Below are 26068 nucleotides of genomic sequence, written 5' to 3'. Positions count from 1 at the left end.
GATTTGGGGGCGACCCTTAGCTGGCATAGCTAATGTCGAACTGGCCCAGCAACAAAACACAACTGAGCTAAAGGGAAATGTCCCCTAGGGCGAAGATACAAGACTATACCGTATCACTATGTACACTAAATAGGGCCCTTCAGGCCGGCGTCACACTGGTCAGAACAATAGAGTATGCCACACCCACCTGTGGTCTAAATTGGCATGGGTTTAGTAGAGACAGATAGTGAGAAAAGTACAGGTAAGTTGTTAACTATCTTGTCCTGCAGGTAGGGCGTTAGAATCATACCTGCTGCCCCTATAGCATAATCGTCAAAGTCGACTAAATTTAGGATCTTATCTTTTCACTTCTTTCTAACTGACGTCTCTCTTGGCACCGCCTCACTTTTGGCCTTATATTGAGCGCTCGCCCCTGTGAGGTAGGCTCTGGATTTGTCCCCTGGCCGAGACACCAAAGTGTATAAAAATGGTAGCTTTTGCTCCTGCTTACAATCGGTATACTGGGAGTTGAACGACTGGTTAACCCATTGGCAGTATAATGTGACCGGGTGTGGTATCTTACATGACCATAGCTGCAAACAAACAATTATTAAGTTATTAACTATCGATACAGAAATCTCAGCGAAAATTTTAAGACATCATTGGATTTGACGAGATGAGAGTGAACTTTAAATCGAACTGGAATTACGTCACACTGTTAGCCCGGACTAATCCTACTCAGCAAAAGTATTTACTCGAGACAATCATGCTACCTCAGGTGAAAGCCCTGTGTGAAATCATCCGGAACATCTACGTTATACCTGAAGAGGTTGCGAAGATACAAGAAAGCCCTGGTTCGTTTAGCGGAGCGGGGTGTATCTATGAAAGAGAGATATATTACAAACTAGAGCCGTGCCTTTCTTGAGTTCACTACTCAAACCCGTTTTACCGAAATTGGAAATACTGGTGAAAAATGGCTAGTATTGCAGAGGGAAAAATACGAAAGTACTGTTATGCTACGATTAAAAGAAGAAGAAATCAAGAAGAAAACGAAAGAAGATCAATGACCGGTAGTAGTAACTTATGTAGGAGACGGTCCACCAGGACAACGTAACAAGTCATTTTTATCATGGATGAAATTATGAATAAATTTTTTATACATAGTCGTTTTTTTTTTCTTTTTCTCTCTCTCTGCAACTGTCTACAGCCTTAAGTTTCATTTAAAAGGTCTTTACCCTTAAGACAAAAAAAAAAAGATTTCTTTCATTTAAAGATGCTCCACTGCCGACAGAGCATAAATGATAATAATTAAATAATTACTTGAACAATAATTGATGTTTAATCGTGTATATATATTTCTATCAACACAAAAAATTACATAAAATAATTTATTTTGCCTTTTGTGAATGCACAATCAGTACTTCATTTCATATAAGATATAGTGCCACAGATTTTTTTTCGGGATGCAATTAATAATTTTTTTGTAATTTGAACTTAAAGTAAAATTAGAAGCTTAAACTTTCCAATGGTGGTAATGGTGTAAAGCAAGTAGCTTTTGTAACTGAATAAAAATACTAAATCGTCTGCTCCTGTTTTTGATAGTGAAAAAATACCATTTGTCAGCGGTGAAGCATCTAATACCCTCAAAAAAAAATGTAACAACAAAACGACGATGCAGTGGTGATTTCTTTTGGTCTTCTTGTGTGAAGAATGTCTCCTCAGGGCTCGCCTGTTTTCATGTTTGTGCTGGCCAAGTTCTTTAAACATTCAACATATACGATGCAGATTGAGATCGTATTCTTCGGCGGCATGCTTCAGTAATATACTACTATAAAATGTACTACATATACTATAAAAAGGGCAATATTTTCGCTATATAAGAAATCATTCAAATACACGGAAGTCCTTACATCTCGTACCCCTGGCAGTTACCGAGCCTCAATGGATTTGGGATGTAGACGCTGACCATGTTCAGATCTACACTGACGGTGGTGATAATGTTGCGGCAGCATGCTGTATATCTAATCACTGCTCCTCTATCCGATTTCCGGATGTTGCCTCCATTTTCTCTGCGGAAGCATGTGCTATCGGTCTGGCGCTTGACCATATCGAAGAACACCGCATTGAAAAGGCAATCATCTGTTCCCACTCTCTTTCGGTTCACTCTCTTTCGGTTCTTCGGCCTTTGAAATCAAGATGTCCTAGAAATACTCTAATCCAAAATCTTTTGATCCAAACATCTTGATTGTCTTCTAAAACTCAAATTACTTATCTCTGGATTCCCAGCCATGTGGGTATAAAGGGAAATGAAAAGGACAATAAAGCAGCTAAGACTGCTCTTCGCCTAGCACAAACACATTTGAAACTATCTTACACCGATATCAAACCTTACATTCAGTCAGCCATTTAACACCAATGGCAACAAAGATGGTCTACCGAAACAAACAATAAACTATTTAAAATACAACCTACACTTAATCCTAATATGTCCAGTCGGAGAGACCGCAGAGAGGAAGTTGTTCTCTCTCGGCTGCAAATTGGACCCATATATTTTACACATTCCTATCTATTGGAATGGGAGGATCCTCCTACATGCCATGCAAACAATCAAACAAACAAACAAACAAAAAGTTTGATGAGGTAGATGTTTATAAAAACATTTTATATAAAATTAGCTATATATGTATGCTATGGTTAAACTAAAGGACTAGGTCTATGACATATTGGTGGTTTTGGATCTTCTGTATGAAGTAGTCGGAAAAATGCTCTCTGATTATGATGTGAGGGAAACTAAATCCAAAATTGGAAGATCGGTGGGGGATGTAACAGTCGTGGAGACCTGGTCGGAAGTTAGAGGATTGGTAGAAGGTTCCACTACCGCCATCTCTATAGCCTCAGTAGGATCTGAAAAAAATATTATCTTATTAAGCAAAGATAGATAATTATGATGCGATATAATTATGATGCGATATCAAAGAGTTTCACATTATACAGAGAAGGGTTAAGTCTGCTCAGTTTTAAAGCAATATCGAATTCTCTAGTCATTCATATGAAAAGAATACCTTAATGTCTAGGCCTGAGGTTGTAAACACGACGCACTTGTACCCTAGGCCGTGGTCTGAGGTTGTATTGTAGCCATGCCTTCTTATTTCAACCTCTGGATCAGGCTCTAGTTCATCGGCACCATTTAGAATATAAATAATTATAGCCATTACTACATCTGAAATTGAAACAAAAATATAGTTACCTTGCTGTCTCTTTCTTTTACATGCGTAGCAGCAGATCATACTCATAACCACTAAAAAATAAATACAAAAACAATTCAAAAACAGTTTCACTTGTAATAATAAAGAGTATTGAAACCATAAAATGTTCATGTCCAAATGATACAACATTAAAACTTACAAATAATCCAAGGTAGGATCAGCCCGAGGTGGAGTGAGGCTGGAGTCTTAACAACGTCCGGCGAGGATGTGCCAACACTCTTCAGGCTACAGTCGACATCTCCTATGATCTTGATGCATCTCCAACGCCTCTGGGTGGTCAATGTCAGGCTAGACCTAACGTTCCACCCCTGGATGGTGAGCCTGTTGTTTGGCCATTGTCTGTCCAGAATGTAAGCCTGTCCAGGATCCTCTCGGAGGATACTTCTATGCTTAGATACTGAGTGAGTGTAGTAGAGGTATGATGACCCATAAGCTTACAAATAGACTTGTTTACCGCGGTGGCCGATAAGATGTCCCGACATATTACCAAAAGCCTCCACCTCTGACGGGTTGAATAGACATTGCCAGGTATGGTCGTGGTTTTCTTTTTCCCCACAAACTGGCACGTCCTTATATGACCTGGCTGTTAATAGACGCCAAATGTAGTTGTTTGTTTACTGTTGTTTGTTTGTTTGTTTGATTAATTAACGTCCTATTAATAGCTATGGTCACAATAAAACAGGTTTTATATTTTTCAGTTATTAAAGTAATTGGCGACCTATCCGTTTAATATAGGTTGTGATATAACATTTACACTCTACTAAGATTAATAACATGACAATGTGGATAGCATCTTAGTACGTGACCTACATTATGACACATGGTGGGAATAGATTTGACGTTAACTATGAATACTTACACATATCGATTTAAAATATCGGTCCTGCAACCGTATGGCGCCAACGCTCATCAGTTTGCATTTCACATCTCCAATGATCTGAATATATCTTAAGTCTCCTCTGAGCGGCCACTGTCAAGCTGGACATAGCATTCCATCCTTGGATAGTGAGCCTACTGTTCGGCCATTGTCTGTCCAACATGTAGTCCCGTCCAGGATCCTCCCTGAGGATACACCTATGTCTAGCTACGGTACAAAAGTTCGCCCGTTGTCAGTATAATGTGACCGGGTGGGGTGTGTTGCTTGGTGTCTTCGGCGGCATGCTTCAGTGATATAGCACTATAAAAAGGGCAACAGTTCCACTATAAAAGAAGACACAACACAAACATACCGCAGTCTCCCAGTACACTCACCTCGCGCAACATACACGCAACACACCGCATACATGGGAGGCCGTCCTTACATGACCATAGCTGTTAATAGGACGTTAATAAATCAAACAAACAAACAAACAAGTTAACAAATTCATGCTATCCCCCCTAGCTAGGTGTATTAGGGGTACAATGATGCATAAGATGATCAATTGACTTGTAGCCATCGCCATGTTTACATAAGTTGCAAAGGTTGTGTCATGCGCATTGAATACAAGGGAGACAACTCGTATACAATTTATATTACTTGCCATTGACATTGTGACTAACTGATTGTATATTTATCACTACTATTTTTTCCCAAAATCTGTAGAATCAATCAAAAACTATAAAACATGAGTAACTTGGTCATGTATTCTTTAATTATAATATTGGAATAAAATGTCAACATCAAAGATACAAGGGTTGAACTCTATGTGAAAGAAGTAGAGTTGTAAGTTTCTGTAATGACATATATACTTCGTTTTATTTTCTAGATTGGGGACAAGTTTATGGGCGGCAACACGTCCCCATAGTTTGTTGTCTGTATGTTTTGAACTTGGATGCAATTTTTTCCATAATTCTTTACTGTATGAAGATAGCATTTCGTCAGATATAACTCTAGTCTCCGGGCATAATGGCATATCAGAGTGAAGATTATGGATCGCGATGCCGTAAAGAAGGTCGGCTTCTAAGACGTATCCATCATCGTCTGTAGGTATGCTTTTAGCATCGAAATGTGCCACATCGTCAACCCATTGAAAATCGCCTACTGGTAATGGTTCGGTCATAGCTTTTCCGTATAGAGAATGTACTTGTTAGGTTTGAAGGGATCGTACGTCTCAGATATATAGGGATTGTTAGCCTTGGAGTATTGTTTGATATCGTAGACACACCACCACTCTTTAAAAACAAGTACATCTCAGGATCAGTCAGTAATTCTAAACTCCTGTCATTTTAAGTGCAGCACTCCACGCGAGTCCGGGACTCGTATAAAAATGAGCTGGATCTAACTTGTAATAATTCATACACATTCTCCTAAAATTTTCAAACATGTCTGTCAAGAGTAAAACGTCTGTTTTTAAATAGAGATCGTGGTATTCTCCCAAATTTCTAATGACCGGGTGGGGTGTGTTGCTTGGTGTCTTCGGCGGCATGCTTCAGTGATATAGCACTATAAAAAGGGCAATAGTTCCACTATACAAGAAGACACAACACGAATATACCGCAGTCTCCCGAAACACGCACCTCGCACAACATACACGCAACACTACGCATACATGGGAGGCCGTCCTTACATGACCATAGCTGTTAATAGGACGTTAATAAATCAAACAAACAAACAAACAAAATCTAATGTCAAGTGTATTCCAAACTTTTTGCGCATGTTCGTAATCTGCTTTACTAATGTTTGATTTGCTTAACTGGCTGTAAAATGTTTACTTTAGCGGTAAACATGTTTCGTTAAATTTGTCCTCCTTGTCTACATACTCATAAGGGTAAACCCCCTTTCTCAAATTGCAATAAAAGCGTAGCATGTTCCTCACCGAATTCTTTGGATAGATGCTTGAAGGAATCCACTCCTTCCCGAGCTAAATTTTTGACAAGCGATTCTAAACTCTGAGACATGAATTGAAACGAATCTATGAAAGGTAAATTTCCTGAACTAAATGAAATATATTTTTCCATATTGTTTGGAATGCACTTGATGTCTGAATCTTTGAATGAACCCATACTTCCACAAAGCACACACATATGCACCATAGACTGTGTTTTGATTGTTCAGTTGTGACTATGATTTTTGTATCACTACGCGTCATCTTGACTCCCAAAAATCATGAACAACGCCTTCTTTGTCTTTCAACGCGCCACACACTTACGGTTGATTTTGGATTGTGTATTCAGGAACAGCGATCTAAACCAGTGCTCTGCTATTTCTTCAGTCATCCAAGCCCTTTCTTGGAATGTCCAGATGGTATCTGCAGGGGCCTCGGCACAATTGTAGCCGTAAACACATGTTGGTGTTTTGCCAAGGACAATAAGCAGGGGAGGCATTTTATCGCCATTTGTAGCATTCCCACATGCCATAACTGTTATGTTTGTTCGGTCGTTTCTGGTCCTACCGACAATGTTCTTTGAGCTGTTCTGAGCAACAACAGGAGTGGTGGTATGTTGTATGAAGATAGCATGAAGTATTATTAAATAAGATAGCATAAAGTATTAAAAATTGTATAATACCAACATTTGATATACAGAGGTAAACAGAAATACTCACCATTTGAACCACCTGTGGCACCGATACTGCTGGTAAAATGGTATCAGAGTCCACATTTTATGAAAATAATAAAAAAAAACATATTACTGTAGTGTGTAAAAGTGTCTGATATCGATATTAGATGTTATAGTAGAAAGAAGAAATATTCACCACCCAAACCGGTGGTAAAACTGACACCGCCGTCTTCGCGTCAGGCCATTTAGTCTGGTGATGGTGATGGCGGTAGTGGTGTAACAGTTGTTGATGGGGCATACAACTCATAAACATAGAAATAGTATAAACATTATTTGTTTATATTGTTGAGATATACCATACAGAATAAACGACATAACTTGTCAATGAGAAAATGATAGGAGCATTCACACTTACCTGATCCATCCTTTTTTAACCTCTGCAATGAGGTTGTTGTTCGTGGCTAAATCCAGGTATTCAGCCACACTCACTCACACATACCTATCATTGCGTCCATTTATGTGGACATATGTTTTCCCTCTGTAATTTGACAGTTGGGCGTACAACCCAGAAAACAAAACATTCTGCCATTTTAAGATAAAAGATCAAGATAAAAATCTTCATCAGATTTACATTAATAGTTAGAATAAAATTCCCACATGAAATATAGACATAGTGTTTATCAAAATTTCGAAAATCCGAAACTGGAATGAGCTTATTGTTGTTTACTTTGTGAAATCATTTGTATGGTTTAAAACTGAAGAGACTGTCCTGGGAAGCAGATCATCATAGTTCTTCTCTACAGGTGGCGCATAGCCCACATCCACGTCGTGATAGATAGCATCTGTTTTGCTTGGTGTATCCGGAAACAAATGTTTATATTCAAGGTCAGATCTTTCAGTTCATTTCGGTCCTTTCCCGATAGATGGCACAGTTTCTTGTCAAGTTCGCGAGCACATCTGAGTTCCGAAACTTAACTGCACAGTCTAAACCTATATCTAAGCTGGAGTATACCGTATTTTCCCTAATGAGGGCGCCGGGCGCGGGTAAATGGCCAAAGGGGGCGCCGTAATTTGAGACCATTTTAGATGTTTTTTCTGAAACAGACTATAGTCATCTTGCTTTTAGTTTCGTATTTTTCTGAAACTTACTATAACCAACTTACGTTTTGAAGTCAAATAAGTGTTGAAATTACATAATTATGAAGAAATGTATGCACCAGAATTATCAAACATTGGTTAAATATGTCTGTTTCACGGATTTTTTGCATTTCATGCCAGCCTGTTTGTTTACCATGCGTACACAAAATGGCGGACGGTGCTTTCGATCGCTACTTTCGTTTTGTGGCAGATGGGAATTATCGACAAGAGCACACAATAAAATGCTTAGAAATGATAACATTCCTGTTATTTAGGAACCTTTATCATAGATATACAGTAAGTAATCATAAAACCTATATAGACATCGTTAAAATGTTGTTGCCAGTTAGTCTTCATCCATACACGTGTGTGGGGCATTCAGGTGACACGTTTTATTTTGAACATGGCGTTTTCGCTGTTTAAACACTTGGCAAAGATGTCCTAAGTTGTCCAATGCAATAAATTTAGTGCTTATAAAAGCTGATCAGATATCTGTTAAGCATCAGATTGATGTGAAACAGTATTTTTTTAGCGTCTGCAAAGACAAATCGTCACAATCTGGCACAAAAATTGTATGAAATTAGTTGATTTTTTTCAGCAAAAAACGTGGGGGCGCCCTTATTAGAGGAGGCGCTCTTAATAGGGAAAATACGGTATATAGCTAAACCCTAATTCAAGAATATTGGAGAAAACTTCTATTTCTAGAAATATCTAACTCAGAACCCTCTGGAAAAAGATCATTCTAGATCCCTACTTATAATCAACATGTTTACAAACATGAATGCTTATATATATATATATATATATAATATCCTAGAAAGTTATAGAACCTTAATTTGCTTGTTTGTTTGTTTGATTAACGTCCTATTAACAGCCAGGGTCATGTAAGGATGGCCTACCATGTATGCAGTGTGTAGCGTGTGTAATATTAAAGCGATCTGTCTCAATTTTCTTTATGCAGGTTCCCCTTTGGACTTAGTTGTTCATATTGCATTTTCAAACCAATCTGTCAACAAAATGACCGACAGGTAGCCATCTTGGATTTTGAAAATTGAAGTTTGTTAGTGTTATATATCTCAGAAAGTACTGAAAGGATCTTTCTCAAATTTCATATGTAGTATTAAATATGAAGTAAAAGTTTGATAAGCAGAGAAAAGATCCCTCTTTCCATTATCAGACGTAGATCATTCTTTGGTGGGCGCCAAGATCCCTCTGGGATCTCTTGTTTTATGTATATGCAGATATTTATAAGTAGTAGTAAAGTGATGGGGCAACTGCCCCTCCCGCCCCTCCCAACCCCTGTCAAAACCACGGGAAAGTATTCCGACCACCCTCCCGCCATATTCTACCAACCCCTGCCGACCCTCCCGCCATTTCCAACACCCCCGCCAGAAGTATTCCGACCACCCTCCCGCCATATTCTACCAGCCCCTCCCGACCCTCCCGCCATTTCCAACACCCTCGCCATATTTAGTTCGGGAAAGATTTCGCGGAATTTTCAGTGTCCATGTATGTCCAGGGGATTATGTAGGGGATTAAGTACAGCCTCGAGAATTCAATTCACATCGTGTGTATCATCAATCTTGTAGATACTGATTTTAAAAGGGTCTAAGTAAACAATCTATACACGGGACCATTCATAGCGTTGACCAATTTAAATGTCCGAGGAATTAACTTTATTGTCAAGAGGACATCAACTATCTCAATCTATTCATCAGCATTTTGAATTTCAAGAATGATCGTTTGATTCAAATAATACTCTCGTAATAATCTCGGTAATAAATTATGGAATCTCAGCAACAGGTTTCGTTTTTTTGCCAAGCTTGCTATTGGGTTAACAAGCTGTCTCAGGACATCGATTCGGCCCCTCAGTATTTCAGAATCTCTAAGTAATATTTGAAGGGAACCATTTAACATGAATTGTATGATTTTTCAGAAAGCTTCCATCTGTTCCATGTTCATACTTCGTATCATGACTTTCCTATATCGTACTCTGGTAATTCCGAGTTCTCTGAGAAAATAGATCCGCCTATGGACTAGCGAGTGTTCCATTCTCTCGACCTGGTGATAATGGGTAATTATATTATTTGTCCACATTTTTTAAAGCTCCAATAATATAGACATGTCATATACGTGTGTATATAACCAAGATTTTTTTAGAAGAGGAAAAAAATTATGGCGTTCCTCTTTTCGTTGTGTATTTTAAGGATTATACATGTGTAAGAAGTGACTGATGCATGTGTAAAATGCTAAATAGACAAAACTTTTTCATAAATAACTTTGTATTTCCTAATATATGAGATATGGTTTTTGGACTGATGCTTTGAAAGCTAGTAAAATGTCTTTCAAAATGAAAAATTCTTGGGATCAATCCCAAAATCTGTCTCTGTTCCATGAGTGTTTCTGACAAAATGATTTTTGGGATCGATCCCAAAATCTGTCTCTGTCCCATGAGTGTTTCTGCCAAAATGATTTTTGGGATCAATCCCAAAAATCTTTTCTCTGTCCCATGAGTATTTCTGCCAAAATGATTTTCGGGATCGATCCCAAAAATCTGTCTTAGTCCTAGGAGTGTTTCTGCCAAAATGATTTTTGGGATCAATCCCAAAAATCTTTTCTCTGTCCCATGAGTATTTCTGCCAAAATGATTTTCGGGATCGATCCCAAAAATCTGTCTTAGTCCTAGGAGTGTTTCTGCCAAAATGATTTTTGGGATCAATCCCAAAAATCTTTTCTCTGTCCCATGAGTATTTCTGCCAAAATGATTTTCGGGATTGATCCCAAAAATCTGTCTTAGTCCATGTCAGTGTTTTTGTGAAAATGATTTTCGGGATCGATCCCAAAAATTTGTATCTCGCTGTTTATATGTAAGATGGAATATATTTAAGTTGTCTGGAACTGAATAATAAACCTTATTCAGGATTCCATAATAGATCAAATACATTTGATATTCTATTATATTTCGGTAGGTTATGATCTTTTTTACTTTGACATAGTTATATAATCCTGATGTGTGGTAAATATTCTGTATAGAATAAAGTAAACCATATTAATTTGAAAAAGAAATGAACAACAAACAAATAAATATCATTCCAATAGAAGTAATTAACTGAACATGCCCTTGAATATTTTGATACAAATTGCTTTTGAAAAGGCATATCATGTAAATTGACAAAAAAGTGACAAAACACAGTGTTTGAATCATTACTGTTATTTCCTTATTTTTGTCAGCATTGAATAGAAATACTGATATTAAGATGTAAAAAATAAATTACTTAAGGTTTAACTTTCCAAATATTCTGTATACTGAACAAATATATACAAAACCAACTATCTATCTACCTGTGTATATATTTCTTCATTACGAAATTAGAATAGAGTAAAAACAAATGCTTAAAATGAGAAATCCATTCTTAACTCAGTGTGTATAATGCATATACAAAAGTAAATAAAACTTATACAATGAATTCCTATTTCATGATAAGGAATTAATTTGTTATTGATTAATTAATTTAAAATATAAATATAAACTTTATTTCTTTTACATCGATTGAGAAACAAGTTATACAACTTATATTATGTAGATCACTTTCGATGGCCCGGATGTAAGCGCGGGAGGGGTCTTAGTGTGGGAGGAAACCGGAGTGCCCGGAGAAAACCCACGTGATCGGGCAGGTGACCCCTGACCTTTTCACGTCCGTGTTGGGATCGAACCCCGGCCGGCTAGGTGAAAGGCGAGCGGCTTAACCACTACACCACCCGATCACCCAATTAATTTAAACTGATTTATATCAATTTAAATTCAATTTAATCATACAAAAACTAATTATTTTTAAAATATTTGTAGAAGTTTAATGGTTTTTATATCACAGAGAAATCGGATTACCTGTAGATATTTTGTAACCTGTAATCATTATTGAAAGTGTTTATGTTATAGCTATAATTTGACAATTATGAAGAAATTAGTAAATTTGATTAACACAATTAACATATCATTAAAAAAATGCTAATTAATGTAATATAATGTCTCGGGACATGAGAAAGTTTTAAACATTTTCAACATTATATCGAAAAAAATATTCCCTCCAATTTCTATGAATTATATTAATAACACCTGTATGATAAATTTCATTCACTTTTAAAACCCATTTCTTTAGGATTTTTACCTAAATAAACAATATTTATGACTCAAAATTATTATCTATTTGTTTCTCTCTTATGTAAGAATTATTTGATAAAGTAAGGTATCTGTAAATCAAAGTTTAATTTTTTTGTTTGCATTAATTTTTCTTTACAGGCAGATGGAAACAGGTTTACAGCCATGGCCTATGTGTTATGTGTATTACCTTATTTCAGGTTTGACTGCAAAATCCAAAACTCACACATACATATCTTTTTAATCCAAGAACCAGAATAAATATCACATGATATGCATTATATATAATCCAATAAGGACGGTGACTGGCACAAATCATAACACGACACAAACATTCTAGTTCACATGCTCCATTTGTCCACTACTATCAGGGCTAATGTTCAACTGTGAACATGTATTTAACACAAAACAAATATCCGTGTGTTATGTAAATTCCTTAAAATGTGATGAGTTTTAAAGAGCCATCCACATACTTTACCATTTTGAGGTCCAAGAGAGTTATTTATCATTATTTGTGATTGATAAATGTCTAACACAATCCACTGTATTCTTTGCTTGTTGTGTAATGTGCTTTCCCGCCACATCTACTTTTGTTTAAACATTGCACCCTGGCTCATTTATGTCGAGTCAACTAGAGATGACTTCATTATGTCATAGTCACCCACATTCAGTGTCCATTAATCCTTCCAATTTACAAATCCCCATAGGCTTCTAATTTTTTCCCTCCAGTTTGTGTTGAAACATCAGAATCTAACCTGTTCAGTAGTGTCAGCCTTGCATGCCCTAGTTTTCATATCTATAATTAACCTCTGAGGGAAAGGGATGGTCAGTCATCTCATGGGGCTTGAAAGTATAAACAGAGCTAGGGGCTAAGACTGTCCACCAGACCCTATAAGTTGCTGATAAGACTTTTCAGAAGAGTTCTTTACTAGATTATCTCCCCCTAGTTTAAAACTCACTCCCCGGAATAATGGTGAGTACAGAAAGGTCAAACCCCTATTACATTACCATGACTATGAGGAGTTGATCTGGTGATTAGGCTGTGGTCAATGCGTAGCCCTGGGGCAGATTTTACGACCCCCTCAACACACAGCTGGGGTGGGAGGAGGTCATGAGAGGGGGTTTCTTTACTGCGTATACATTTTCAATATGTACTCAACATATAACAAGAGCTGTTGAGAACAGCAAAGTTCGCCTCTGGGATATTTTTATTTAAATCAGCTTCCTTGTAATTTACCAGTATTATAAAATATAGCAGTGTCATTACATAACTTCTCAGTAATTGTCCATACACATGACAACAATAATAATCCAAAATGATTGTAGAAATCAATGTCAGTTGTGACAGGTAACAGTATTACAACACTCCTCAAAATCCTGAAAATTCAGCATTTGGCTCCTTTAAATGATTATCAACACCCATACCAACAATTATAATCCAAAACGATTGTAGAAATAAATGTCAGTTGTGATAGATTAGTTTTTCAACACTTACATCAAAACCTTAACCTGGCTATTTCGGCCTATTGGGCCTCTTGAAATTCTCAAAATCCAGCATTTAGGTCCTTTAAATGATTGTTCAGACTCATAGCAACACAATTATAATCCAAAATGATTGTAGAAGTTAAGGTCAGTTGTGTCAGATAAGAGTTTTTCAACACTTACATCAAAACCTTAACCTGTGATTTCCAACGCCAATGCCGGAGTGATTTTTAGAAATTTGAAATTCCAGGTACATGCTTTTCCATTTCTTAAACTTCTTGCTAAAAAAATTATATAAATTGTTGACATGAATATGGGTGAAAGAAGTAATATGATATCAAAGGTTGTTTTCCATGTAACACTGACATGATCGACCAGCTTTGAAGGTTCCTGTTCGTTTGTATCATGTGAATGCATGGTTTTATATGCAATGATACTAGACACAAGGTTATATTTGAAGAATCTAATCACAAACTATTTTGTTTAGAGTGAAATATTAGTATTTTTTGTATCTGAAGAGGGCTTAAATGTTAAAATTACGATGCTCCAAAACATATTTTACCACTTTGATTTCGCAATGATTAATCGTTTAATTAATTAATTCTCTCCATTTTAGCTTATATGTACTAAACTTAAGTTGAAATCCACATACAGTTAATTTTTTACCCGCAGTATTACAAATGAGGCAGACATCACTCTTGAAAAATTGTCATTTGTGTGAATTTCCCTATTTTCCTGATCTTGTGATCGGCGAAACAAATATTTTCATAGATTTGGATTTTCCAATATTTTTTCCCTGTCAGTGTTTTAGTACTGAGAACTAATCCTAAAAGCTAAAAAAACCCACAGTTATCGCAATTATATCTAAGTTAGGCTAAAATTTTGGCTGAATTGACTGGACTACAAACAGGTTATCTGTGACCTACCAGTTTTCTCCAGCTGTGTGGTCAGTAACTTGAGGGAGTGGGGGTTACACCATATCATCAGATAACACTATGGCTAGCGAGTGTTAATGAGGGACCTATAAGCCAGACTAATTGTCCTACTGAGTTTGTGGTTTCACACCTTGCCAAACCTTGTGTATCAAATTACAAACCTCATCCGGACATGTAGTAGAGACAAAAATAATCAAGCCAATTTTTAGTGATTTGTTAAATATTCTAGAGTGTTGATAATCATTTAAAGGAGCCAAATGCTGAATTTTCAGGATTTTGAGGAGTGTTGTAATACTGTTACCTGTCACAACTGACATTGATTTCTACAATCATTTTGGATTATTATTGTTGTGATGTGTATGGACAATTACTGAGAAGTTATGTAATGACACTGCTATATTTTATAATACTGGTAAATTACAAGGAAGCTGATTTAAATAAAAATATCCCAGAGGCGAACTTTGCTGTTCTCAACAGCTCTTGTTATATGTTGAGTACATATTGAAAATGTATACACAGTAAAGAAACCCCCTCTCATGACCTCCTCCCACCCCAGCTGTGTGTTGAGGGGGTCGTAAAATCTGCCCCAGGGCTACGCATTGACCACAGCCTAATCACCAGATCAACTCCTCATAGTCATGGTAATGTAATAGGGGTTTGACCTTTCTGTACTCACCATTATTCCGGGGAGTGAGTTTTAAACTAGGGGGAGATAATCTAGTAAAGAACTCTTCTGAGAAAGTCTTATCAGCAACTTAGGGTCTGGTGGCCAGTCTAACAATGATTGTATACAAGCTTCTTTCATACTAACAGAAATATCTTTAAAATATAGACAAACATTATCTAGACTTTTCCAACAGTTAAAGGCAACTATATCTAGAAAGTAGATCTAAATCAAATTTCATAGATAGACTGGCCTTGTGATTTGGTTATGTATTTTGGAAATGATCTGTCAACATGACATGCAGCTAAATTTGGATTTTGATTTTTGAAATTTGTTACTTCCTTTTCTCAGAAAGTACTAACCGATCTATCTCAAATTTTATATGTAGATTATCAATGCCTTTATGCAGCCATCCTGGATTTTGATTGTAATGTTTAAGGGATATTTCTCATTATTACATACATGTGTACATATATCTATCTTAATGTTTTGATATTTTTTTAAGTATATTATTTTTTTATATGTGTTAACTTTAAAACGCTTTTCAGATTTTAATGGAAAAGCAAAACCAAAACAAAATATGCCTTTTTCATTTGATTAATAAAGGTCTAGCAATGGTGGGTGTAAAGATACTTATTCATTTTTACTCTTTTCGTTCTAGAGTTAACATGGCACATTGCCTGCAAATTATAGAAAAAAGATGCATATTTTACATAAGGACTAGTGATTTTTTTCTGAGGAAAATTTTCTATCAGATTTTTTACTTTCTAGTTTATTTAAGTGATATCACTTTTAATCAAAATATTTGAAATTTCTATCAAAAATGACAAAAATAAAAAGATGTCTTTTGCTTGTCAAAATGAAAGTAAAACAGAAAAATGGTGTAGAGTCGAACTCTAATCTTCCGAAGTCAGTGCAGTGACGACTCAACCACATGAGCTACAGACATAAAAGCTGTATCCCAGTCTTGTCATATCCAGCTGCAAATTTCCTCAAAACATTTTAGTCATTTCTGTTCAGTTATCTTTTATATTCCAAGTTACCCGAGCATATGATGGATTTATAAATAGATTTAACATAACCCCAGTATATGATTTAAGTTATCTGGTCCACAGTCCAACAAGGGACATGGACCGAACACAAGACATGCAGCGCCTTCATATGCTGTCTTTGAGATTATCTATAATCAAGAGCAGAGGGGATGGGTTGGTGGGGGTGTAGGAGGGGGATCGTTGGGGAGGGGGTGTAAGGAAACTGCATGAGATTGTCCTGGTGTCTCAAGAGGTCAATCAGAGTGTATCTCTAGTGGCCACAGTAATAACTTATCTTTAACAAAGACCATTTATATAAAGTCAGTGATTGCCTTATCAGTTTGAGTACAGAACACCAGGACCTCCACAATTGGTGATACCTGTAGTGATAGTACCTTTATATATCTGGTAGTGAATAGTAGTAATTGTTAAAATAAGGGATGCTTAACAAAGAAACTTAAAAAAAAAAAATGACATGTGTCAGAAGGATGGGTTGGGGTCGTTGCCATGGTTATCAGGTCATTATACAAACTCGGTAATTGCAGAAAGGGTTTGTCTGAACAACTCCTTCTTAAACTGCTTTGGCAAATTCAACTGAACTTTACAGAAATGTTTGGAACTACGGTGTATATGTAGATGGTTTTTTTTTGGTTACTTAGTAAATTGGGCATACCAGGTATATTAATTTATTGCAGTTGGTCAATATTGCCGAAATTCATTGTGTACTTGTATCTAAACCTATATGTTGGCTTTCAAACCTTCTTATTCTTAAAATACTAACATTCCTATTCTCAAAATATTGATATTGTTTAGATGTGAATAATGTGTAAAACGTTCTTGATTCAATATCCGCATATAATTTACGGAGCATATATCGGTATAATATAACTTTGATCTAAATGAAAATGACTCAAATAAAGAATTGTTATATATTTCATTGGGAGCATTATTTTGAGATAAAAAAACTGAAATTGAAGAAATTTTCGGGTCTATAGCTTGCAAAATAAAGCATATGATCCTATATTTAAACAGCTGTGATATATATTGGGTATAGCTGAAGGTGCTTTAAACATTCTCCTGAAACATGATACTGACAGCCCCTCTAGATTTGTTTACTTTCCAGCTTCATGTAATTTCCAGTGACTGACCACCACTTCCCCTTGGAGGTTAGTTATAGATAAGAAATCTAGGGCATGCAAGGCTGGCACTATGGAACAGTTTATTAGTATGTCAGATTCTGATGTTTCAACATTTTAACTGAAGGGAAAAAATTAGAAGTCAAGGGATATGTAGAAATCGGAAGGGATAATGATCCAGCACAGAATGTGTGTGACTATGATTAATGAAACAGTCAACTAGGGTGTTGGCTTTACAATAGGTGGGAAAGCAAATTACACAACAAGAATCATCAAGTAAGCAAGTGATTTCACAAAGAATACAGTGGATTGGACATTAAGGAGTCACAAATAATGATAAATAACGCTATCAGACTTCACTATTATGGTAAAGTATGTGGATGGCTCTTTAAAACTCATCACATTTTAAGGAAATGACCATTCTACATAATACAAGGATATTTGTTTTGTGTTAAATACATGTTCACAGTTGAACATTAGCCCTGATGGTAGTGAACAAATGGAGCATGTGAACTAGAATATTTGTGTTGTGATTTGTGTCAATCACATTCATTATTGGATTATATATAATGCATATCATGTGATATTTATTCTGGTTCTTGGATAAAAAGATATGTATGTGTGAGCTTCGGATTTTGCAGTCAAACCTGAGATAAGGTAATACACATAACACATAGGCCATGGCTGTAAACCTGTTTCCATCTGCCTGTAAAGCAAAATTCATGCGCACAAAAAAATGAAACTTTGATTTACAGATACCTTATTTTATCAAATAATTCTTACATAAGAGGGAAACAAATAGATTATAATTTTAAGCCACAAATATTGTTTATTTAGGTAGCAATCCTAAAGAAAACGGATTCAAAAGTGAATGGAATTCATCATATGGATGTTATAAATATAATTCAAAGAAATTGGAGGGAAAACTTTTTGGTATATTAATGTTTAAACTATTAAAAACTGTTAATTATCTCATGCTTCAAGACATTATATTACATGAAGTTTTTAGACCCTGTTTAAACTAGTGATTACTTGTTTGCCTATATATCATTTCATAGGTGTACTTGAACCTAACATGGTACGCATCTGTCCTAATCTTAGATATTACTGTTGACTCGTAAATTGTTGTAAATTTTGGCAACAGTATGCAGAAAATTAAATTGTACAATTCAGTTTAGTAAGTCCATAGGGTAGGGTTCATTACAAATTTCTATCACCAAATAACCATGCCGTTATGTTTACACTCCTGCCACTAAGAACAAATTTTTGGGATCGATCTCAAAAATCATTTTGGCAGAAACACTCCTGAGACTAAGACAGATTTTTGGGATCGATCCCGAAAATCATTTTGGCAGAAACACTCATGGGACAGAGACAGATTTTTGGGATTGATCCCAAAAAATCTTTCATTTTGGAAGACATTTTCGCTGGCTTTCAAGGTATCAGTCCGAAAACCATAAGTCATATATTAGGAAATAAAAAGTTATTACTGAAAAAGTTTTGTCAATTTAGCATTTTACACAAAGCATCAGTCACTTCTTACACATGTATAGTCATTAAAATACACAACGAAAAGAGGAACACCATAATTTTTTCCTCTTCTAAAAAAATCTTGGTTATATGTACTTTCACATCGCGTACAGGTGTCAAATGAATAGTCGAGTCAATCTTAAGGTATTAGATTCAAGGTCAAATACACATTCATTTGCTCAGGAGATTAAGTTCGTCCACCATTATCGCCATCTTTAAAACCACACAGAGATTGAGATCATTTAACGGTCGAAAGGATTTAGTCCGAACACTTGTCATCTTTTCTACAATTATCGATCATACAATTTACCCAAGATCAACCACTTTTTATGCACCAAACAAATCAAATATAAAGCAAAACGTATTTTAAACTTCAACAATTTTATTAGAACAATTAAAATAATTAAAAAATATACATATGATTCTTCACTCTCACTTTGATCAAACCATTCATTACATACTTTCAAATACAATTTTTATGAAATGTAAATTCTAACCACTACAAAATTTTAAACTTCAACAATTTTATTAGAACAATTAAAATAATTAAAAAATATACATATGATTCTTCACTCTCACTTTGATCAAACCATTCATTACATACTTTCAAATACAATTTTTATGAAATGTAAATTCTAACCACTATAAAATTTTAAACTTCAACAATTTTATTAGAACAATTAAAATAATTAAAAAATATACATATGATTCTTCACTCTCACTTTTATCAAACCATTCATTACATACTTTCAAATATAATTTTTATGGAATGTACTAACCACTATATTAAACTTTAACAATTAAACAAATTAAAAATATACAAAAACTTGCCTCCTGTTTTGTTCTACAACAATGTACACCAACGTATACACACTTTCAAACATATTCTCTAAACTTGGACTATCAAACAAAACACAGTGATCATTCATACCCATAGCGCACAGGGGTTTTTCGAATCCTTCCTGATCGTCGTCGCGGTGGTTGAGAAGAAGAAGGAGCAGGAAGACGGTAGTACGGATATCTATTGAAGTGTTCGTTCACATCTCTAACGACTGCATTAATGAGATACTCGCAGTAAAGAATTCCTCCCACCATGAAAATGGACACCACAGCTAGAGGGGGAAAAATTAGTCAATCTTTACATTGAATAGCGATTCTTCATCATCATTTAACACAGTTTTCGGTAGGGTACGCATTTGTATTTCTTGTATGATATTGTTCCGCTTTTTACACGTTTTTCTTAGACAAATCACACAGATGACTATCACCGCGAAAATCACAGAAGATGAGATGACGTAAAAAGCGATCCTCCATTTATCATCTGAAATTAAAATGAAATTTTTTGTAGGACATATGTTAATCATTCCTACGCTGCGATAAAATCAAAACTTGGATATTTTACTTTGATAAATTTAATTGAAGGATAAACATACCAAATATGGAGATAGTCGCGGTGTTGATGGGTAAGGTGGTGGTTGTTTCACTAGAAGTAACGGTGTTGGGTGAGACGGTCGGTAAGGTGGTGGTTGTTTCAATGGAAGTTGGAGTGGTAACATCATCCTAGAAACAATGAAACAATTATAACTTTTAACAAAATAACCGCAGTATATTGGTAATACGATACAGATGATATACGTATTCACACTTTCACCAAATCGAATCTATTCTGTTTTAAATTACATTAAATTGGATTAAAATCAACTCACCTGATCACATGCCTTCCCATTCAACATGATGTTGATTTTGTCACAGAGATGGAAATTAGTACACAGCAAGACAGTCTGTTCAATCCGCAGATACGCGACATCCGGAAACTGGTTGCAGGTTAGCTGGAACTGTGACACCTCTCTAAAGTACAACCTTTGAATCCCTAAGAATATCCTGTCTTTAACGAGATGCACATTATGCATATGTACAGCACGACAGTCAATGCTGTTCTGCCCTCTCTCACAAATCTCTTGGAAACTCGTTCCCATTCACCACAATGAAGAAAACAACCAGCAGCAACATGGTGACATGAAGATGGTGAGGCTGACTGTATCAGTATCAAACTTACGCAGGTCTTTAGTGATAGGAAGAACGGGGTGCACAAGGGGTTGGATTTTTTTGTACAAAATATCATCATTAGTATTTACTAAACGATAATGTTTTAAAAATCGTATTTAATTATGTTTTCATATTAAAGAAATATTGATGATCATGTGTACAACGTTTAGATTATTTTTCTCATTTATACAGTTTTAATCCCCGTCCGTGCCCCAGGCTTCACTGACCGAGCACGTGTTCACTGTTTTTGTCGGTCAGCATCGTTATGTAATAATTTGACCTCAACGTCTCTGAGGTTTCTGACCTGATGTACATACATTCAACCTCAGCATCTCGGCCACACCTCCACTGACCTTATAGGCGTACACAAAATTTATCGGTCAGCACCGTTATGTAAGAATCTGACCTCGGTGGACGGTGAAGCACATGTCGTAGCCCCACGTTGTTTAACTAAATATAGTCACACATCGTACGCATACACTTCCCCTTTGAAAATACATTTTGTGTTAAAAAGATGACGGTGGTATTGTGATGGTGACAGCCGACCGTAAATAAATGCTGAACATCGACACTATTGCATACCACTTCCATCAAATCATCTAATATGAGTAGCAATGATAACCTGTCCGACCACCATTCTTCTAAATCTTCTTTAGTAGGTAACCCTTCGTGAAATGATACGTTGGGTATTTCTCGTTGTATATCATCAAAAAGTGGTTGCCATACGCTGTAAGCATAGATTATCTTCTGAGGTGCTTTCTCGAATAACCCGCCCGATTGTTTCATGATTTTAGAGGTAAACACAGACTTACCACTACCGCTAGGCCCTGCTATTAAAAAGCTACTGGGCCAGGTGAGCTTAATCAAACTTTCGTGTTCCCACCAAGACATCGTGTAAGCAAATGACAAACTCACATGTTGCTCTTCAATTTTATTTCAAACAATATGGGAAAGAGTGGATAATGAAATTATACACAAATACATCATTGACATGAAAATCGTTATAAAATAGGTGACTGAAGTCAGATAAATTAAAACCTCTACATCTATACATGAGATACATCAAACAATATTGTCCACAAACCAGACTACTACTACTTTGCAATCTATTTACATTATAATGTTTCAGTGTGAGTCCATAAAATGAGGGTGGATATCCATAACTGTCAAAGAATTCCCAGCGCCTGCGTACATCGATGAAGATGGCCAACCAATGAGTTCCATCATGTCCGGATCTATCTGTATTGAGAATGAAGCAACACGGATAGCGTGTAACAATAGGTAAGTGATCCCTAGAGAACACGCCTAATGCGTAAGAGTGTAGGTATGGGTCGTAGTGAAGTACACACTCTAACTGTAGGGTGTTCATCCTTCAGTGATGATGTTCCTCGATTGATCTATTTCGAAATAACCTGATCTCTCACTATATACAATGATAGAGGCTCCCTCCGGTAGTGGTGTTCCAAATTGTAATTCAAGTCGAATGACTCCTTGCTTGACTAAATTGAGGTAATCTTCACGTTGAAAAGTCGGTTGTAGATCTATCCATATAGAGCATATCCAGACCCCATTTCATCTCTGTCTATTCCATTTCCTACGTTTTGCATCCATTGTCCACTGACTTGGAACAGACTGATGAACATACATGGGAGGCCGTCCTTACACCATAGCTGTTAATAGGACGTTAATTAATCAAACAAACAAACAAAGACTGATGTAGGCCGGAATGATGGTTTCACCCTGGTTTTTACTATAGTTCACTTTCAATGGTCCTCCACCCACGGGTACACCATCGCATAGTAGAGTGATCTGTCGCACGTCGTAGTTTTTAAAGTTGTAGGGATTCAGTGAATAACTTCCGGAAAGGGCTTGTGTGCTTACCAATCCCATGATGATTTTATTGGGTCTACCCCCTTGAAAAATGTTGTCCCAGGATACACTCAATTGTCCTTGTGGTACAGACATGACTTTGATTTCCGATTTGTCGTACGGGTACTTGGCATTCATCTTTTGCAATGCTTCGGCATGACCGTAAATGATGGCTGGGTTCGATCTGACTTTGCAAGCTCTCAGTACGATATTTTCGATGATGACTTCGTAGTTAGGGTTCAATTCCTCGGATAAGAGGCAGAAACTTGAAGAACTCCTATATAATTTTAATCCTACATCGACTTGATTCAAAATGTAGCGATTAATCTTGAATATATCCTGAAACAAAGTTCCCTCCATGTCGACAGATTTGCTTTGGTTAGTAAAAGTACTGCGCTCGTAAAATCCACTATTTGCTCCATTGGGGTTGGTCTCTTCCATAGATCCTGGTGTGTCTTTGGAGAATAGTTGTGAGGTAAGCTGAGTCTGTTTACAGTCATCACCATAATTCAGTAGAGTTTGCATCATAGCTTTGTAGGGATAATGGTTATTGGTGGAAGTAATGAGTTTTCCTTGTAATGTGACATCGATCTGACTCCAGAGACTCTGCAGAAATAAATTGATGGGTCCCACTTTTTCGTCTGCTATGAGATCACTACCATCACTTGCTCTGATTTTACATCTCACGTATAAACGAGAGCGGGATAAATCTAAATATTCCATCCCATTCTGTCCAGATAGATGAAATTCAATCGGAGACTGGCCGGACACTTGAGATATGGATCGACAATCCTGATAAAAAATCTCTTCAACGGCAGTCTGTGTGTGAGGAATCGTAAACAGATCTAACTCTTTAGGCTGCATTTCTTGAAAGGTTGTCGTAGATAGCAATGCCATATTCAAAATGCTGTAGTTTTCGGTGAGCTCTTATTCTTCGTCTTACCCTTACCAGTGACTTTCTTGATACTGCCATTTTTATTGAGGCGACCTCCTTTTATCTTCTTTTCTCGTTCCAGTTCCGATTTAGCTTGTTCCACCACCTGCTGAGCGGGAGATACCATGGTGACCTTGACATCGTCCGGCGTTTTCTGGAGGTCTTCCTTAGTCAGGTAATCGTCTATACAAATACCCGATCCACACCTGCCGTTACCTCCTAGGTTACCTCCTGATTGTACGTCTCTGTAGTTATCATACTTCAACTTGATCTCCCCGTTGGCTAGTTTTCTGTAGAATGTAACCCACTTGTTGATATCGGGGACGTAGAGTTTGTTCATCGTAAAAAGGGATAACGTTTAAGGTGAAGTGTCAGGTAGCTCGTCCCACTCAAGAATGAAGTAAATTCACCATTCGTGGTCTTTATATCGATACCTATGTTGGATACTTGTTGTAAGTTGATACGTCGGTAATAGGGGTTCTCGAATGAATTCTCGTTATGAAATATACGCCTTAAAATTGGTAATTGTAGACTTCCAATGATACTCACGTCACATCTGTCACAATATACATCTAATGGTAGGTCCGTCACGTCATGGTTGTGAAATTCGGTAAGAGCTATCATCCATAATCCGCTTAAATTCAGCGGGGTATTGAACTGGACTTTAAATGACCACGGTGTGTTATTTGGATAAATGTCTAGACATTGTGTGCTATCTAAGTACAGGTAGAGATCCATGGTTGAAATGGCGTTATTTAGCTTAGTCGAGTGTTTTTATTTCCTCCTCGGGTACGTATTGATTGAATTGTTTAGGCCACCCTTCGAACTGTACTAGGTACTCTATTTTTCCGTTCCGTTTGCGTTTCTTTAAAACTTTAGAGATCTTCCATAGTTCATCCTCTTCCTTTTGTACCTTCTGTAATTCTGATTGGTAAAAGGTCCCTTCAATAGATTTGTCTTGGAAGTCTTTGACCGTGTACATGGGAATACCCTGTTGTCGAAATCTTTGGCTGATTTTAAACAACTCCGTCGTCCACTGTTCTTGATAGGATCTCCTGAAGGGATGTTTTACGTGGGTTAGTCTTACCGTATCCCCCACTTTGAATTTATATTGGATGTACCTCCTCTTAATGTGTTTAGAGCGCAAATATTGAAATGCCCACAAGTCTGCTTCGTTTTCATGAGAGACTTGTGTTGGACTTAGACCATTGAGTGATCTGTGAGGTGTAATATTGTAGTTGTTGACTAACTCTTGTAAGCGATTGATGTACCTGTAGGTATGATTCTTGGTAAGATAGCGAAACAGTTTGTCGCGGAATGTGCGATTCACCCTTTCAACTACTGATGATTTTACCTCCGTATTTTGTGAGGTGATTTTACCTCCGTATTTTGTGAGGTAAAAAAACGCACATTTTGTGAATCGAGATAACCTTTGACCCATCTGTTTTCAAATTCACTCCCTTTATCCGAATAAAACTTCTCAGGAATACGTCCATCGGCAAATATCTTTTTTAAGGCCTCAACGATACTCTTTGACTTTTTATCTGATAATGGTTGTATCCAAAGAAACTTGGAAAAGATATCGATGACCACTAACAAATACTGAATTTTATCATTGTGTTTTGCCAGGTTCCGGACGTCTAGGAGATCGGCTTGGCATTCTTCGTCGATGTGAGTGACAATGACCCGTTGCCTTCTATATTTGTGTCGGACTGGTTTCTGTAATGAATACGCATCCTCGTTCTGAAGAAACTGTTTGATCTGCCCGTAACTATATGAACCTTTAAGTGCCTTATACAATTTCCGTGGACCACTGAAAGCTGCTGGATTGTCTAAAGTGTAATAAAATTGTCTCAGATATTCTACATCGTCTTTTGTCAACTGTCTCGTCATCGTGTCTAAAGTCAAATGAGAGATAAATTTCAAACAACATCTGTTATAAAATAACAACAATGAAATATCACACTACATTTTTTATTTACAACATAAGCAGAATATATACAACATTATAATCATGTACATTATTGGTGCAGATAAATTGATAGTACTTGTTCCTGTAAGTACGTAGAGTATTCATCAAAGTTAAATGAAACATTATTCCAAAATGTACACAAAACATCTATTCTTAACGAGTCCTTTTCGGGATACATGCGTGTCCATGCACTTATAACATCATCGTAATCAATTGCTGATAAGGCTGAATCGAAGTAAACGTCTATATGTTCCTCTCTTGTTAATACATGACAGCTCACAGAGTTCGAAATGTTCATAATGATTTTTTCAACAGTTAATGAAATTAGGGAGTGCCACATGTCCTTCAACACATCTTCACGTTCTACTTCATCACACACTATCTCCATCATGATCCGATGATTTTCAGGTAGATACAGTTTGGTGAAAAATGTCTTGTGTTGTACGTAGGGGGC

At 36.6% G+C, this 26068-nt stretch overlaps 2 protein-coding genes and 1 long non-coding RNA gene across 3 annotated transcripts; all 3 read right to left on the bottom strand.

Annotated features, from left to right (window-relative positions):
* Positions 1-20265: 20265 nt before the first annotated feature.
* On the bottom strand, positions 20266-20634 carry LOC138306620 (uncharacterized). The gene is made up of 2 exons (XR_011205887.1): positions 20500-20634; positions 20266-20353 (listed from the first exon to the last, which is right to left on the bottom strand). It is a non-coding gene; the product is annotated as an uncharacterized lncRNA (long non-coding RNA).
* Positions 20635-22531: 1897 nt separating this feature from the next.
* Positions 22532-23605, bottom strand: LOC138305776 (uncharacterized protein F54H12.2-like). Its single transcript, XM_069246046.1, has one exon. The coding sequence runs from the start codon at positions 23603-23605 to the stop codon at positions 22532-22534; it is 1074 nt and encodes a 357-aa protein (XP_069102147.1).
* Positions 23606-24402: 797 nt separating this feature from the next.
* LOC138305775 (uncharacterized) lies at positions 24403-25535 on the bottom strand. Its single transcript, XM_069246045.1, has 2 exons — positions 24997-25535; positions 24403-24697 (listed from the first exon to the last, which is right to left on the bottom strand). Exons 1-2 carry the CDS (start codon positions 25533-25535, stop codon positions 24403-24405), a joined length of 834 nt encoding a protein of 277 aa, XP_069102146.1.
* Between the last annotated feature and the right edge of the window lie 533 nt (positions 25536-26068).

This window comes from Argopecten irradians, chromosome 13 (assembly GCF_041381155.1).
Source record: "Argopecten irradians isolate NY chromosome 13, Ai_NY, whole genome shotgun sequence".
In the NCBI taxonomy this organism is placed as follows: Eukaryota; Metazoa; Mollusca; class Bivalvia; order Pectinida; family Pectinidae; genus Argopecten; species Argopecten irradians.
The sequence above is the reverse complement of the archived record's forward strand: the minus strand, read 5'-3'. Positions and strand labels throughout refer to the sequence as shown.